Source organism: Myotis lucifugus, unplaced genomic scaffold, assembly GCF_000147115.1.
Source record: "Myotis lucifugus unplaced genomic scaffold, Myoluc2.0 scaffold_28, whole genome shotgun sequence".
In the NCBI taxonomy this organism is placed as follows: Eukaryota; Metazoa; Chordata; class Mammalia; order Chiroptera; family Vespertilionidae; genus Myotis; species Myotis lucifugus.
The window spans coordinates 10,015,793-10,032,933 of NW_005871076.1; the positions used below are offsets into that span (position 1 = coordinate 10,015,793).

Here is a 17,141-nt window from a genome sequence, read left to right on the forward strand (position 1 = left end):
GGTCACTTCCTTGGAAAGGACCATGACTTGGGTGGGGTTCCAAAAGCCCAGCATGCAGAGATGCCCCTTGGTCAGAGGTCAGCCTGGGGAGCCTGGAAGACAGAATTGGCTGGTAAATCATCTTTTCCTGTCAGGTTCTGAGCATAGTCGCTAAGACTTGTTGAATGAAGGCCTCTTGAATCCCCGGTGCTCCTGAGAATCTTTGCATGCCTCACTCACTCATCTGCCAGGAGCTGACTTCAGTCTCTCAGCTCCTGGCTCGTGGGGGTTCCCAATGCCTGCTGTGGAGCTAGGGAGAGGTCCTTGGGGACGAGCCCTGACAAGGAGTGTCAGATCCACACCTTGAGCCTCTGTTCCTTAATGGCAGGGCCTGACCAGACACAAAGGTGGGCTATTGATAGTTACTGTTCTCTCCACCAAGGCACATAAAAGAAATCAACAATAATAAAAGTGTAATATGCTAATTAGACCAGACGTCCTTCTGGACGAAGCTGCGGCGGCGGGGGGCCAAGGCAGAGGCAGCTGCCGTGGTGGTGGGGGCTGAGCCCCCTGCACGAATTTCATGCATCGGGCCTCTAGTAGTATAAATGTCACATGTGATGCCAGACAGCCACTCTCATCTCTCCCCTCCTTTCACTGCTCCAGCCACTGAGGGCTGCTGGCCCTGAGGGCCATGACGTTTCCTCTGCCGGGAGAACTCTCCCCTCCTCTTGGCTTATCCAATTCCCATCCATCTTTCAGGACTCATCATAAATGAGACTTCTTTCTCGAAGCCTTTCCTACCCTCCCCATTTGAGCAGGAGTCCTCTGCTAAGGCCCACCGACTATAGCACTGACTTGGCTTTGCTATAAGTGTCTGTCTTCATTCCTTCCCTGGGGTCTGAGATCATACCCTGCACTATCCCTATTATGTAAATTAAAGCTAGGCCCTCAAAGTTGGGTCTCTAGCACTGTGGATGGGTGCCCCACCCAGTGTAAGCCAGTGTTTAGAGAGAATGTGCCAGCACTGGACAGAGCACCTTGGTGGAGCTGGGCACAGGGTCAGTAGCTCACAGGAAGATGGGAGGAGCTGAGGCCAATGCTTAGAGTCAGGGACATCCTGCCTGGTACCTGAGACCCTGAACCTCCTCCTACCCTGACTTTTGCCTGCCTGCAATACCTCTGGGAGTCAGAATGACCAGACAGAGCCAGGGCCGCCACTAGTTCAAATGGTACCTTTGTGCTAATTAGAAAAAGTACCCTTTCCTCTGAGACACCCAGGCCCATGCCAGGACACATGATTTGGGGGAGCATACTGCAGCCTGGGTTTCATTTCCTTGGCCCAACTACCTAATGATTTTGGTTCTATCATAGTAGCCCTGCTCAAAAGGCCCCCTCCAGTTCACTTCTCTTCCCCACATTGCAAAGAGCCAGGCTTGCCAGCTCTGAGCCAGGCTCCATCCATAGCCTGGCCCTGAGCATCTATTTACTCTGGCCTCAATCAGTTCTTCTGGGCTCCTCTCCCAGCTCCAGGCAACCCCACAGCTCCCTCAGACTTCGTGTCTGGAGCTGGGGTCCACTGTCCAGTGCCACTGGTGCTTAAATTAAGTGCTAAGGATTTTGGCCAGTTGCTGAGTGGGAAGCTCCCCCAAGTCCTGGGACCATGAGAATGAACTCCCCAGAGGGAGACAGGTACCCCAAAATCTTCCAAAGGGGACTCCCTGCATATCAAGTGGGCCTCAATTTGTGGACTCCTCCAGACCCCACCTCTGCAGATATACCCCCAGCTGGGCTCATGCCCTTTTATCCTCAGCCCCCGCTCTGAGCCCTGCTGCCCAGGACATGGTGCTCTCCAGAGGACAGCCCGAAAGCTCCCCACCCACATCATACTGGACGTCTTGTGCCAGACGCCCACCCCAGACCACGGAGCCGTGGCCGAATCGTCTGTGGAGCTACAGGGCTGGAGGTTGGCTGGGCCGCACCCTCGTGGACCAGGAGGCTTTGGTCCTGCCTACCAGCACAGGACTGTTCCCATGGTTGCACAGAGCCCTGCCAGGTGCGTGTGACCAGTCCACCAGCTGCCTGGCCTCGACATCAGATAACGGGGCCCTGCCACAGCAGAGGTGAGGACTGGGTCCCTGCATGCAGCCTTGGCAAACCACAGGCCTGCTCTAGACCCAGCCCAGCCGAGGCACCCTCGGAGCTAGCTGAGCCTCGTGAGCTGAGTGGCCTGGCCCACAGCCTCCAGCGGTTTCTATGCATTCGTTTGTGTTTTCCTTCCTCCTCATTGAGGTGAACGCCCCTCAGGACAGGATGTTTTTAGAGGAAAATACAAGCTTCCGGGAGCTGCTGCAGCGAGCTGCTAGCTGATGCTACCGACACATTGTCTGGGGACTCTGCAGCAGCCCTGAGGCTGGGCACCTCCCATCCCCAGGTAGTCACTCACTGGGTAGTTGCCCAGCCATCCAAGAGCCCACCGTGGCAGAGGCAGGCCAGGACTCAACCTAAGAGCTCAGCCTGTCTTTGGCAGTAGGGAAAGCAAGGCTCTGGGGAAGGAGGCATTTGAGCTCAGAGATTTTGGTCCCCTGGGAGCAAAACCATAAGGCTTTGTAGAAAAGGCAGGAAGAAACCAGCAGAGGTACAGGTTTAGAGATAGCAGCCCCCACTACTAAAAGCTGATTGTGTGCCTTAGCACCTTGCAGGGTTCTGTTCCCCACCAAAGTCCCACCAGTCTTCCCAACCACTGTGTGACTGTGCAGATTTTGCAGGTGGGGAAAGGGAAGCCCAGAGAGGTTCAACAACTTGCCTGAGGTCTCTCAGCAAGTAGTGACAGATCTGGATTTGAATCCAGCCCTTTGGGGTTCCTGGCCAAAGATCTTTACCACCCGGCAACAGACCTCACAGACTATCTGGTAGTGTGCCAGCATGGAGACCAAGGAGCCAGCGGTTCTCAAATTCTACTCTTCCCCACACTGGGTCTCTAGCCCACTGGGGAGCTGGGACCACCAATTCTGCCAGCAACTCCTTGCCAAGAACCTTTCTTGGAACAAACTGACTGGAAGCTTGGCTCTGACCTCCACCTAGCCTTATGTGAAGGGTGCCATGACCCTGTCCTTGAATGATTTAGGTTCTATCATAAAGGACTAAAGCAGTGGTTCTCAACCTGTGGGTCGAACGACCCTTTCACAGGGGTCGCCTAAGACCATCGGAAAACACATATATAATTACATATTGGTTTTGTGATTAATCACTATGCTTTAATTATGTTCAATTTGTAACAATGAAAATACATCCTGCATATCAGATATTTACATTACGATTCATAACAGTAGCAAAATTACAGTTATGAAGTAGCAACGAAAATAATTTTATGGTTGGGGGTCACCACAACATGAGGAACTGTATTAAAGGGTCGTGGCATTAGGAAGGTTGAGAACCACTGGACTAAAGGGAAAACGAGAGGTTATCCTCCCACAGGGTCTGGCTGTGCTCTCCCCTCCACATGCCAGGAGGGGTGGGATAGCCCCTGGGGTGGCTCTCCATAGGGCTTACCTAGAAGGGTAAGTGTGCTGTCTAGGAGTGAGAGCCAGGAGAGCCTTGTCCAGGCCCAGAAACTCGGAGGCTGATGGTCAGAAATGGCTCGAGGGTGGAAGGGACAGACGTGGAGATCTCACCCCCAGCTTCGGCACTATGTTCCCAGCCAGATTCATTCCAGCCAGCTTCTGAGGAGCAAGGGTGTCTGAGTTGCCTGGCCTGTACTAGTCCCAGAACAGTTCTGCCTTGGGCCACAGTCAGGAAGCTCACTCAGGTCTAACCCCTTGTAGCTATTGCCAGTTAAGGCCCTTGGGGCTCTGCCTGGACTCAGCGGTTTATCCAAAGGGAATGCAAGCAAGGAGAGGAAAGGAGCTGCTGGAGGCTTCAGGCCCCAGTGCTTCTACCCAAGCCCCTCCTGCCCAGTGTGAGTGGGAGAGGAGGGCAGGGCTGCCAACTGCCACAGGGCCCCTCTGTGATGGAGCTTCCTAATGAGGTTGAGTTAGGGGTTCCCAAACCACACCAAGCAGCTCTTATAGATACACACCTGAGTGTAACCATATAAAAATACAGGGGAGAGGGTGAAATGCCAAATTGCTGGGGGTGAAGTATGGGGAGGGATGGAACAGGGAGACCCAGCTGTAACTATAAATTCATTTTTAAAAAACTGGGTGGAGAGATAAATTGTCTAAGAGGCAAGGAAGCATGGCAGTTTAAGGGCAGTAAAAACAAGTACATGCCTGGGTTCAAATCCCTCTTCCAGCATTTACAAGGTGCCAGTCTCTCCATGCCTCAGGTTCCCCAACTGTACCATGGCTATACCTCACTGGATTGATGTCAGGATTAAGGGAGTTAATAATGACAAAGGCAAGTGCGTTCCTGGACCAAGGCTTTTCAGGAAAGCCAGCCTTTGTGCCAGGCTGGGGCCGCTGGCCCTCTATTTCCTTTGGACTATTGCCTGGTTGCTATCGGCTCAGACTGCTGAGCTCCTGACTCGCTTTCAGTGACTAAAGTCGGGGGCGGGAAGCAGAGGATAGTAGCAATAGAAAAAACTGCTCTCAAAATGCCCCTGCAGGGCTGGCAGTTGGCTCTGGTTCACAAAAGCTTTCCCACTGAGCGTGGGGGGCACATTCAAGGATGCCCTCAACTTCCTCAGTCCAGCCATTAGCAGTGACTCAGGGTCTAAGAAACCCTCTAGCCTAACCCCAGACCACACAGAGGAGGGCTCCTGGGCCCAGAGAAGCCCAACAATGAGCTTTGAGCTAAGCTAGGACCAGGACCTGTCCTATGTCATGCATCAAACCTGATTCAATTTTAAATGTCATTTATAAACACTTTTCCAGGTAGCATTTATTTTGGAAGCCCTGTGCTCCTGCCTCTAACCAAGAAATACAACCTCTTTGGCTTTGGGAGCCCTGACCTTGCCAGGCATCCAAGAAGGAAAGGGTCCAGCCCTGACCCAAGCCCAGAGCTATGAGGTCACATGCAGTGGGGTAATGAAGACCAAATCTTTCCTTGGGGCCAGAGGAATCCAGCTGGATCCAACGCATGAACCCAAAAGAGTAGGGAAAACTTTTCCTGGACCCTCGCCTAGCTTATCCCACCAGAGACCTTCAGCTTCTTGGCCTACAATGCCCCCATCTCCACACATTCACCAGCTAAGGGGCAGGGCAGCGAGGAGCATGGGCTTTGAGATAAAACAGACCTCAGTCCAAGTCCTGATCTGCTAGGTATTAGCACGATCTTAACCACTCTGAGCTCAGTTTCCCCATCTGCAAAATGAGAGCAATAATAGTATCTACTTTCTTGCAAGGATCTTGATATTGGGATTAAAAACCCTGGTACAGATCTGGCACTATTGCTGCTATTATTCTTTTGGCAACTGTTTGCTGAGCACCTACTATGCAAGGCACTGAAATTCCATCAATGAAGAGGACAGATGTGGCCCTGGCCCTGTAGATCTCCTCTAGCCTTTTTTAATCCAAACCATCTTCCCTGAAACCCCCAACTCGTCATGGCCATCAATCCCTGTAGCCTAAGCAATCCCAGCTTCATCTGTCCCCACACCCTGTGGACTGCGGTCACCCTCAGCCCCACCCATGGGGTTGCCTACCACAGCTGGGTGGCTCCCAGGCTGCACCCTGATTCAAAGCCAGCCAGCAAGCTCTGGGGTGGTGGCCACAGCCTGGCAAACACAGTGGCCACGCCGCCTGGACCCTTGGGTAGCTTATCCCACCAGAGACCTCACTGCTGCTGCTGCTGCTGCAGAACTCTCCACAGGCTGTCTCTCAGCATCTGAGGGCCCAGGCCCACCCACCCTCTGCCTGCCTCACCCACCCTCTGCCTGCCTGGCCACCAGGCCAGCCACAGAGCCATATGATTTGAATGAAACTTCAAACTTAATGACTTTCATGCTGGTTATTTAAAACGCAATGTAATTTTCTTAAACACCCTATTATTTCCTTTGATAGTTACAAAGCTTCCCCCAATCCCATAAGCATGTTTATTTTTAGGGAAAAGAGTGGTTTGCAGTTGGTCATGGAGACCATAGGGAAAGGGAACCCACAGAAAGCAAGGCAAAGAGTCAAGCCTAGCAGCCTGGAGACCCACAGCCGCTCCCCGTTCCTGTTGCAGCAGGCTCTCCACCGCCACCACAGGATCCTGGGCAGGCCCCTGCCCTTCTCACACCAGCACATCAGCCAGTGGCCGCCCTGTCCACCAATCTGACAGTGGCCAAGGCTCCCTTTCTGTGTTCTTCCTCCACAGGACCCCGTATCCTCATCTGTAAGATGGCTCCAATGGTTTCACCATTAACTTTCCCATGGACATTCCAGGCGTGTATGGCATTGAGGAAGGGGTCTTAGGGCCACCAACACACTCTGCTTCCTCCTGGTTCTTTCAGACATTCTGCCCTGGGTGAGGCCTTGGGGCCTAAAGCTTTGACCAGCTGGATGAAATCTGCGCCCAGATAAAGTGGCCCCAGGCAGTGGCTGCCCACGCTGGGAGGATGGGTGGGTGTGGTCCTGTCAGTTAGGGCTCCCTGGCAAGGGAGGTGGCCTAGTGGTGGGTGTTCGTGCAGAGGTCAGCTGAGCCTCACCAATGCGGGGCGTCTTCTGGGAGTGCCTATTTTTAGATTCCAGGCTTTCATGTGGCTGAATGATGTAGAGTTTACAAAGCATCGGTAATGCGTTTCAGATGGCGGCCCAGCAGACTGGGAGGCTGGGCCTGCTGCCACCAGAGCCAGGTCAGAGTTAGTCAGAATACCCTAAGCCTGGACTCCCGTCACCTGTACCTCCCTCCCCACAATCGCTTCTTGCCTGATGGGGAGGCTGGCCCTGGAGCAATCCTTATAATAGCCCCCCCCACCCCCCACAGCAGGCCTCTCCAGCCAATACTTATCTGACGCTCAGAAATCCGCCAAGGCTAGGGATCCCCTGCCCCCATTTTAGAGGGAGAAACTGAGACCTAGAGAGGTTAACAGATTTGCTTGAACTCATATAGCCATGAGAGGAGATGCCCTGGTCCCCTGGCTTCCTTACTCATCACAGCCCCCTGGCTTCATGGGCAAATGGGGCTTTCTAGGAGGGGGCCAGCCCACTGTTCCCTGGGGCCTCAGCCTGCCCACCCATGCCTACAGCCACAGCTGTATACCCATCATTTGGAAGCAGATAGTGGGGCCCAGACAGCTCTCCTGTCCTTGGAGGGAGAAAGAGTTGGTTGTTTTAATGGGAGGAGTAAGGGGGCAGGGAGAAGCTTATTTGGCAGAACATCCACTTCCTCTGACCTCTGGGGAGCTATGGCTGTAGAAGTCTGCCACAGTGTGAAGGCTCTGTATCTCCAGTCTCCCTCTGGGCGTTAAGGCTCTGTCTATTGACACAGCCCAGGCAGGCAGTCTCAATGGGTGAGACAAGCTACACAGGCAGCCTCCCCAGAGGATCAGATCACGTGCATCTCAGCCACACCCCAGGCCAGGGTCCCTACCCCCTACCCAGTAAGGGACAGTCTCTTCACCCACCAGGGGACTGAGCCAAGAAGGGGCCAGATCCTCTGACCAGGAAAAACCCACCCCGCTGCAGCTCAGAGACTTCATGCATGTGAAGGATGATATGGACTACACCTTTTAGGGAGGGAGGCGGCACCCATGTCCAAACCCCAAGCATCATAGGCCTGTGAGCTGAGGCAGCAAACTGCCTGAAGGAAGAAGCTAACAATGTCCTGGTTCTCAGAGAACCCCCTTGTCAGACTCCTGGAACCTCAGAGTCCTGCTAGAGACAATGCTGTTGAGAGGTGCTCTCCACACCCTGGCTGAATCACCAATGGGTGGGACCTGACCTCTGAGGTTCAGTGCCCCTGAGTAAACAGGGGGCCAAAACCCTCCACTCATGACCCTGGAGAGACTGAGAGTCAAATACAATAACACTAAAATGGAAACTTCCACTTCTGAGGTACTCTTCTTGCCTTGCACGTGCCAGCACCCTTGAACCTCCCCAAAGCCCACCCCTCCCCAGGCCCTGCTCGCACCTCCGTTACCCTGCATCTACCAACATCCATCCTGTGCCAGGTGCAGGCTCTGCCTGCCTTGCCCTGGTGGGCACTACCCTGACCTTTGTGCTGCCAACACACCACATGTGCCCACCAGGCACTCCCAGGCTCTGGAACCAGCATTGCCTGGGCATCAAGGTCACATGCTGGGCCATCAGTATTAGCCCTGTTTCTCTAGCCTCACCTCGTGGCCCCCACAGATCTGGGCTTTGGTCCACCCTTCCAATGGTCAAGAAAATACAAATTTCTGTTTCACACCCTATGCACAAGCTGTGTCCCCACACCTTGAGTGTTCTCTCACTCTCAACTGTGCAGGTTCCTGGCCAGCTGGAACCCTCCCGGGCTGCCCCCACTGGCCTCTCTCCCTCCTCGGTGCCCTTTACAAACTCAGGCAGGCAGAACCTCAAAGCTGACTCTGAGCCCACAGGAGAGTCTCTTGGCCTTGCCAGGACTGAGCTCTGGGCGGGCAGAGGCAGCTGTCCTCTCAGTGCTGAGACAAGGCCAAGTATACAGTGGGGGTGGGGGTGGGGGTAGGAGCAGGTGACTCAGTAACTGCCAGTAGGGGTCTCGGCCCAGGATTCTAGGGCCAGATGGGCAGAATAGCTGTCCTCTGCACTGCCCCAGGCGAGCTGGCTGCTGAGCTGAGGGAGAGCACCCCGGCTCCAGCCCAGTCTCAGCTTCAGGAGTGCCCCACCTACTTGGCACAGCGCCCTTCACAAGGGCCATTATCACTGTTCAATCCCTCCCACAGTGGCTTCCATTCATGAAGCATCTACTATGTGCTAGGGATCTCACATACACTATCGCAATCCATTCCACAGTAACCCATGGAGGTAGGAACTCTCATTATCCTCAATTTTAGATGAGGAACCTATGATCCAGAGGAGTTAAGTAACTTACCCAAGGCCACTCAGCCAAGAAGTGGCAGATATATTTGAGGGTGGGTCTTCTAGACTCAATGCCTTCCCCTTCCACTCTCCTAAGGGGCCTTGGACAAGTCCCCCCACCGTCTCAAGCCCAGGCCACACCAGTACTGACCTGATCTTACTGTCCCCACCTGCAGAAGAAGGGTTGTTACCCGAGGATCTGGGCACTTTACCGTTGGGGGAGGGAGGCCCTGTGACCTGATAAAACACCTGTTTCCTCCAACAGAGTCTTGTTTGTACACAGTGGCAGGAAGCAGCCAGTCACAAGGTATGAGGGAGTGTGACTGTATGTCTTCAGGACCGCAGCTGCCTAAGAAGGCCCCCCTATCCTCACCATGTGGCTCTATGTCCATCCTGATCCAGCTAGACCTCAGCAGTTAAATGACTTGAAGCCAGTGCCCCTGGAGCCCATTTTTACAGCTCAACTAAACCTCCTTTCCCGCAGGGACAGAGCATGGGAGTCTCAGGAGACCCAGGAGGCATGGGCTGCTGGCAGCCTCTGGGAGGGGATCACCAAGACCTCCCTTCAACCCCACTCACACCCGAGCCTCTGGGCACCTGGGGAGGTGGACAGAGCTGGTATGAATGTCCCTATTTCCTGGCTGTGGAAACTGACTTGGTGAAACTGTGGTAAGAATGCAGGAAGAATACCTGGGTCCTGGCAACCAACCCAAAGCTCTCTGTTAGCCTTTCCACCCCGCTGAGCTAGAGGGCAGCCCTAAAACTGCTGTCCCTGGGAACAGGGTGGTGCAGGGATCTGCAGGATGGACCTTCCTGGTCCTGAAAGGCCCGATTTGGGGAGCAGCTGAGGGGGTGCTGCAGATTTTCCAAATACCACAGCCAACACCACATGGCCTTCCAAGTCAGGAAAGAATGCAAGTCAAAATAACTTCTAAGTCCCAATGCACACGACAAACCTATTACATGAATGATGAAAGAGAAAGTCCACATTAGCCATGTATACTCAGGCCCTGCAAGGATCCCAAAGTGAACTGGGGCTACAGGGAAGCAAATGCCAGATTCTTCCTCCCTCTTGGTCCCATAATTCTCCTTGGATACTGTGCTCCAGGAAAATAAGCAAAATAGCCACTAAGGAGTGATTTCTACAGAGCAACATTTCCCAACCTGTGAGCAAACGAGGCCACATGAGGGAGAGAGTCAGTATTCGAGATAAACAAGTAAAGATGCTGTACATGGCACTGTCAGGGGGCCTGCAAATATGCACCCCCACACAAAGGGAGAATCGTGGCAAGACACAGGGGGGCATGCAGGGGTGACTGTGAGAAAAGGTCTGAGGATGGTTCGGAGGCTAATGACCACGTGGGTCTCTTTCCCTTTTTTTCTTACAAAATAGCTTAAGCCCCTATCATCCTGTGTAAGGGGTTCTATATGGTTGAGGAAAGGGGACCTCTTTCAGATAAATACTTAGGGTGGTGGGAGAGGATTCTCAGGATAAACTGAGTGGCCACAGCTCCTGTCCTGGCCCAGGAATAGCACTTCCCCTTCCAAGAACCCCTGGGTGACGTAGAGCAGCAGTGAGGAGGGGGTCTGTGCACCTGTGTCCCCACCCTAGGGCTGGCCCCAGGATTCAGATCCCCAGGCCCCTGTGGCCCAAAGTGGAGATACAGCCCTCTAGATGGTAGTCCACATGGGGCTACAACTGAGCCACAACGGCCCCAGAGGAGCCAGGACAGCAAGGGAGAAAGCATCAGTCCTGACCCAACCACCACTGTCGCAAGCCCAGGCCACACCAGCACTTCCCTGGGCACCTCCCTGGCACTTCTGCCTCCTGACCTCACTCCAATGTTGGGAGGAGGGCTTACCACTCCCATTGTGCAGATGAGGACACTAAGGCTGAGATACTGTTCCCGCCCTTTTCTTTTATCCTCACCTGAGGATATGTTTATTGATTTTAGAGAGAGAGAAAGGGGGGGGGGGGGTAGAAACATGGATGTGAGAGAGAAAGATTGAAACATCGATTATATGCGCTCCAACGGGGGATCGAACCTGCAACCCAGGTATGTGCCCTAACTGGGAAAGAACACCCAGCCTTTTGGTGTATGGGATGATGCTCCAACCAACTTAGCCACCTGGCCAGAGCAGGCTGAGATACTTTTGATGGATGAGCTATCTTTGGTCTGAGCATGGCAAGTGCATCATAAAGCAGGGCCATCTTTGGCCAGAGAGGCTGTGAGGGTAGGCAGCCAAGGCCCATGGCCATGACAGAGGGTACCAAAGGAGGCTTCTCTGAGGAGGCGACCTTTGAATTAAGCCACGAATGAGGAATGAAAAAGGTGTAGCTATGTTAAGAGCTGCCAAAGAATTCCAAGCTGAGGGGCAAGTGCAAAGGTCCTGAGGTGGAAAAGATTCTCGTTGGTTGTAAAACTTATCATGACACTGAAGTGGCTGCTATTTAGGGAGAGAAGAGTATGGTGCTGATGAGAGGGGTGATCAGGTGCTGGCCACCCAGGCACTCAGGCTGTGGTGAGTGGTTTGGACTTTATTCCATGAGCAATGGGAAGCCACTATAGGGTTTAATCAGGTGGGAGATGGGATCTGATTTATGTTGTTGTTTTTTAAATATATTTTTATTGATTGATTTCAGAGAGGTAGAGAGAGATAGAAACATCAATGATGAGAATCACTCGGCTGCCTCCTGCATGCCCCCTACTAGGGATCGAGCCCACAACCCGGGCATGTGCCCTTGACTGGATCGAACCCAGAACCCTTCATGTCCACAGGCCGAAGATGCTCTATCCACTGAGCCAAATTGGCTAGGGCTGATTTATGTTTTTAAAGGACTCCTTTGGCCGAAACCGGTTTGGCTCAGTGGATAGAGCGTCGGCCTGGGGACTGAAGGGTCCCAGGTTCGATTCCGGTAAAGGGCATGTACCTGGGTTGCGGGCACATCCTCCGTTGGAGATGTGCAGGAGGCAGCTGATCGATGTTTCTCTCTCATCGATGTTTCTAACTCTCTATCTCTCTCCCTTCCTCTCTGTAAAAAATCAATAAAATATATTTAAAAAATGAAATAAAAAATAAAGGACTCCTTTGGCTACTATGTGGAGCCTGGAGTGGCAGTTAGGGTAAGGGTTAGGGTGGGGGCAGGTGCAGAGGGACCCTGGAGGGGGCTGCTACTGCCATCTGGGTGAGGGATGGAGATGCTTGGGCTTGGGGAGTGGTGACTGAAGTGGAGAAGTGGGAAATCGGGGATATCTGGAGAGGAGCCCAGGTGCCTGCCAGTCCCTCTGTCTTCACCTGTCGGACAACTGTGCCTTAGGAATTTGCTCAGCAGACCCTCCTGCATCAGCTCTGCCCAGGATGCTCCCAGCTGGGTCTTTTGTGACAGCACTGTCCAGCCAGGAGGGAGTCTTCTCCACTCGGCCAGGTGCTCCCAGAGGCGGAGCACCTAGGTGCTCAGCCTGGTGCCAGCCTCCCTTCTAACAGGCTTCACTCCAACCAGAGCTGGTGATGGACCATCAGTAACCCTCCCTAACAAGGCCCTGCTGCTCTCTCTGCGGGGTGTGGCGGGCTGAGTGGGTGCATCTCTGCAGAGCTCCCCTGGATACGCTGGCCATGTGTCAGCAGCACTTCCTTCCTATGCTCGTCTTGCTCACACCCTCACCTCCTGCTCCCCGGGGACTTGTTTGCACAGCCCTCACCTGGACCTCAGACCTTGGAGTCAGGGAATGTGAGCCAAATGGCCAGGAGCCCCAGCATGAGTCCACTGCCTAGCTGGGCTCCTCCACCCAGGAGCTGATGCCTGACTCCCTGGCTTGAAGCACACCCAGGTATCAGGAAGGCTATAGTGCTCAGACACAGGGAAATAGTCCCGAGTCCCTATAAGAGCCAAGAGCCTCAGGTGTGTTTTTTTCCCCCTGTACTGAGATGTAATTCATGTACTATAACATTCACCATTAAAAAGTGTATGATTCAGTGGCTTTTAGTATATTCATATGGTAGAAAAAATGTGTCCACTATCTAATTCCAGAACATATTCATCACCCCAAAAAGCAACCCCATTAGAGTCCATCCTCACACCCCTCTTCTCCCAGGCCCTGACAACTACTAATTTACTGTCTGTCCCTATAGATTTGCCCATTCTGGACAGTTCATCTAAATAGCAAAAAGCTCATCAGCTTTCTAGGCCACAGGTTCTCAGTGTAGCCCAGGGAAGGGGTCACAAGAGCAATGTGGCCTCGTATTCCTTTTGAGATGAGGATTTGTACCAGATCATCAGTCCTGCATATTCAAAAGCCTGTGTTTCCCTAAGGAATGATGCCTTACTCATCCCAGAAGCCCCTCAAAGTCTGGCCCAGGACCCACTCACTGCTCTCCACCCCCATCTCCAGGTCTCAGAGCAGAGGAAATAAAACCAAAATAAGGAGTGGTGACTGCTCTAGGCCAGTAACTGTGCAAACCCGCATTAGATGCCTGACAAACATCAGCCATGAAATAAACTTTGACCTAATTCCCCTTACAGAGTCTACAAGACACCAAGTACCAAAAAGAAACAAACTTTTTTGGGGGGAAAAATCTCCCTCTGCCCTGTGGCAATTGAGCTTGAGGTGGTTACCTGGCCCGTTACTCCAGGCTAGGTTCGGGTCTGCCTGTTTTGAGGTACCGAATGTGGTAGCCACATGGACATTCCATCTACACATGGGCAGAGAAGTCAAGGGATTGGTCTTGAGCTCCTCAGCACAACTGCTGACCACTTGCATTCTCTCAGAGAGGGCTGGGCAAAGGGCCGGGGAGCCTAGTTCTAAAGCCCACGGGCAGGGGCTGGGCAGCCTGTCATTTGTGCCGTGAAGATGGGCTCAGGAAAGCACCGCTTTGAAGAAAACGTCCAAAGGCAGTTTTCCCTCAGGGCCCCTGCAAGGGGTTCCTGACCCACTTGAAGAGAATATTTTCTGATTCTAGACATGAACCTTGAGTCACATGATAAATGTGTTCCCAAAACATAGGGTCAATTAATTTTGCTTTTTAAAACACAACCAAATTTTTAATTGTCTATACAACTCTTCAAGTATTGCAAACAACTACTCTTACTTGCTATTTGCTTGTAACTATCAAGTTTTCAGAGAGTGGAAGGGAGCGGGAGAGACAGAGAGAAACATCGATGTGAGAAAGACACAACGATCGGTTGCCTCCCGCATGTGCCTGGGGCCAGAGCCAGGATCAAGCCTTTAAGGGAGGTACATGCTCTTGACTGGAATCGAACCCAGGACCCTTTAGTCCGTGGGCTGACACTCTATCCTCTGGGCCAAACTGACTAGGGCTTTCAAGTTTTCTTAAAAGAGGCTCCACTACATTCACATACATCTTCCGCACGCAGTGCCACCCCTACTTAGGCCCTTGCCCACCCCCTGAAGCAGCTGGCACCAGGGCACTGAAAGTCAGTGCCAGAGCCTGTCCTCCTCCTGTGCTCCCAGAAGCGAGGCTGTGGGGAGGCAGCAGCTGAGTGGGGAGGAGAACCAAGGGGTCTGCCCTTACAGGGAGGGTGTGACACATACAAATACATCTGCTGTATCTTGAGAAAGCTCCTAAGTTGAAAAAAAAACACAACCCAGGCCAGGAGAGGGGTGTTGTACCCCACCCCCAATCCTTAGGCTGGAGTTGGCTGTGGGTCCACCTACTCTTTGACCAATGTGAACTAAAGGACACCAAATGGTCTCAGCATCACACCCCTACAGAGAACGAGGCCCTCCCTCTCTGGGCACTCTCCCACCACTTGCCCATGCCATGAGAGGAACTCGGAAACACTGCTTCTCCTTGCACCACTGTGGACTCACAAGAAGCAGGAGGGGAGCCTGCCCTGCTAGGCTTGTTCTCGGGCCTAGGCCTTTTGTCTAGTCAGGGTTATCACAGTGACTCAAGGCCCCTGACCATGTAAGCAAGCAACTCACCTGCCAGTGGTTTGGCAGTAGTGAGTTATGTCAACCTGGCCCCAAATCGAAGGGCTTGCTCCTTCTAAGGGGCCCCGAAAGCATCTTTGTTAAGCATCTGCTCCTGTGGGGCAGAGGTCTCTCAGGAGAGCTGTGGCATCAGGTGGCAAGGTCAGTGGTCAGCCCCCTCCCCGCTAGACTTGAAAGGAAGCAAACATCTAGATAGAGCCACCCCCGAGCAGAAAGAGATAGAACACTCATCCAACATGCTCCTTCTAGAAATGAGAAAATAGGGGTGCAGAGGGCAAGGAGCTCACTTCCTGAGTCAGCTGTCTACAAGGCTTTCCATCCTGGGTTTCTAGAGGGAAGCCTCAATCTGTCATCTCACCTCCCACTGCCTTCAGCATGAAACCCTCATCTCCAGATCAGAAAGCCAGGCAGTCACCCTCCTCCCTCTGGGTGACCCCCACCATGAGCCATGTGAGCCAGGATAGGGCCTGCACCTGTGGGACCCACCTACACTGTGCCCGCATATGCACCCAACATCCGCCAAAGAGAGTCCCCCAGACCTTTCATGTACTCTAGGAGCTCTAACCTCACCCCAACTTGGGCTACCTGAGGACAATCTGAAACACTAATCTGAATTTTTTTTTTAAGTGCAGCTTAACTGCTCCAAAGCACTCAAAGTAGGCTCTTCACACTTGAGATCATCTGCTCCAATGGTCAGAAAAGCATGGTTTGTAATGATCATGAAATCTTTTCAAACCACTAGGTATGTAAACATACTTAATTTGCAAATTCATCAAACAGGCCCTTTACCAACATTACTGATTTGAAACACCTCAACAAACCTTTCGTGGTGCATTTGAGACCAAGCCAGCTTCACTTTCCACACATGGTGTTTAGGCTTTCTGTTGCATGGTGCACTCATGCCAATAAGGACAGAGCAAGTAGCGATCCACACCCAGGAAATCTGAAGCCCACCAGCTTTTCTGCGGGTTCCTCCCAGCACCAAGGCTTGGGGCTTCGGGCTTTAGGGGGGAGGCTAACTACAGAGCTCACAGCTCAGACCACACTATGCACACCACCCTCAGGAGTCAGGGGGATGGATCTCAGCACAAATGTACTGTGAGAAGATTACACCCCAGCATCACCAAGCACCAGGATAAGGCCTACACCTGCTTGTGAGCAAGCTGGGAAGACAAAAGCCAACAGCCAGCGGGGAAGTGGCGTGCCCAGGGCCACCCCTCCTTCCTTCAGCACAGTTCTCTGGTTCAGATCCCGCTCGGCATGAATGGGAAGACAGACCAGAACGGAATTCTCCCGTATCTATTTTGTTGTAAGCGAAAGTCACTTCTTGCTCGGGCCTCACATACCTGGTCAAGGAGGTCGCAGGCACCCGGGGGGGCTAGGGCCACTTACCAGTGGGGGCTGCGGCTGGGGGTGCTGCCCTGCTCCCGAGGGGGGCGGGTAGTGCATGAGCAGATTGAAGGCGGAGTAGACGGTGTCTTTGTACATGCTGCTAGCGCACTCCGGGGCCTTCAGGCCTGGAAAAACCACAGCGGGGTCAGACACGCCAGCCCGGGCAGGGCAGCGAGGGCTGAAGGCTGTCTGCTCTCGAGAGAAAAGCAAGAATTGCCAAGGGGTCCCCTTCAAGTTCGTGAGAAGAAACGGGATGGAGGTGCCCAGTGCCAAGTTCTGCGAAGATCCAGGTCCAGGCCTTCCCCAGGCGGCCCCCACCTGACCCCCACCCTCCCAGCCGGCCCAGGAACCCTGCCAGCGCTTTCTCCTCGGGACAGGGGATTAGGCAGTCACCTGGGCAGAGGGGAGGCGGAGATGAAGGGGGTCTGTTTACTCCTATAAAGGTCAGGGCACCGGAAGTGACTCGAGCCCGGAGGCGCCCGGGAAACCCGCCCCCCACTCTCCCCACCCCCTCGGTTTTACCGCCTCCTGGAGCTGCCGTTGGGGGGAGGCGCCCCCTCGGTTCGCTCCCTCCCTCCCACGGAGGTCTGGGCCTGAGCGGGTGGCGGGCAGCCGGGCCGTGCAGAAACTCACCGTCCTCCAGAGCTTCTGGAAGTTTGTCGGGGAAAAGTCTCTGCGAAGTGTGTTCCCGCCCGAGAGCCTGCGGGGAAATCGGAGGGGCCGTGAGGGGCGCGGGGAAAGCTGGGGACTCCGCCCAGGGGCTGGAGGGGCTCTGAGGGATGGGGACCCCCTGGGCCGCGGAAGGGAGGGGCGGGTCACGCGAGAGCCCAAGTCGGGCCGCGTCCGCGCGGGGAGG

At 53.6% G+C, this 17,141-nt stretch overlaps 1 protein-coding gene across 5 annotated transcripts in view; it reads right to left on the reverse strand.

Moving 5' to 3' along the window:
- TCF7 (transcription factor 7) overlaps window positions 1-17,004 on the reverse strand; it is a 33,813-nt gene extending 16,809 nt beyond the window's left edge. For all 5 annotated transcript variants that reach the window (XM_006086598.3, XM_014453910.2, XM_014453909.2 and 2 more), the window contains exons 1-2: window positions 16,919-17,004; window positions 16,286-16,410 (exon numbers count right to left, since the gene is read on the reverse strand). In XM_006086598.3, the coding sequence (XP_006086660.1) occupies window positions 16,286-16,381 (96 nt within the window). In that variant the 5' untranslated portion in view covers window positions 16,382-16,410; window positions 16,919-17,004. The remainder of the gene's footprint in view (window positions 1-16,285; window positions 16,411-16,918) is intronic.
- Between the last annotated feature and the right edge of the window lie 137 nt (window positions 17,005-17,141).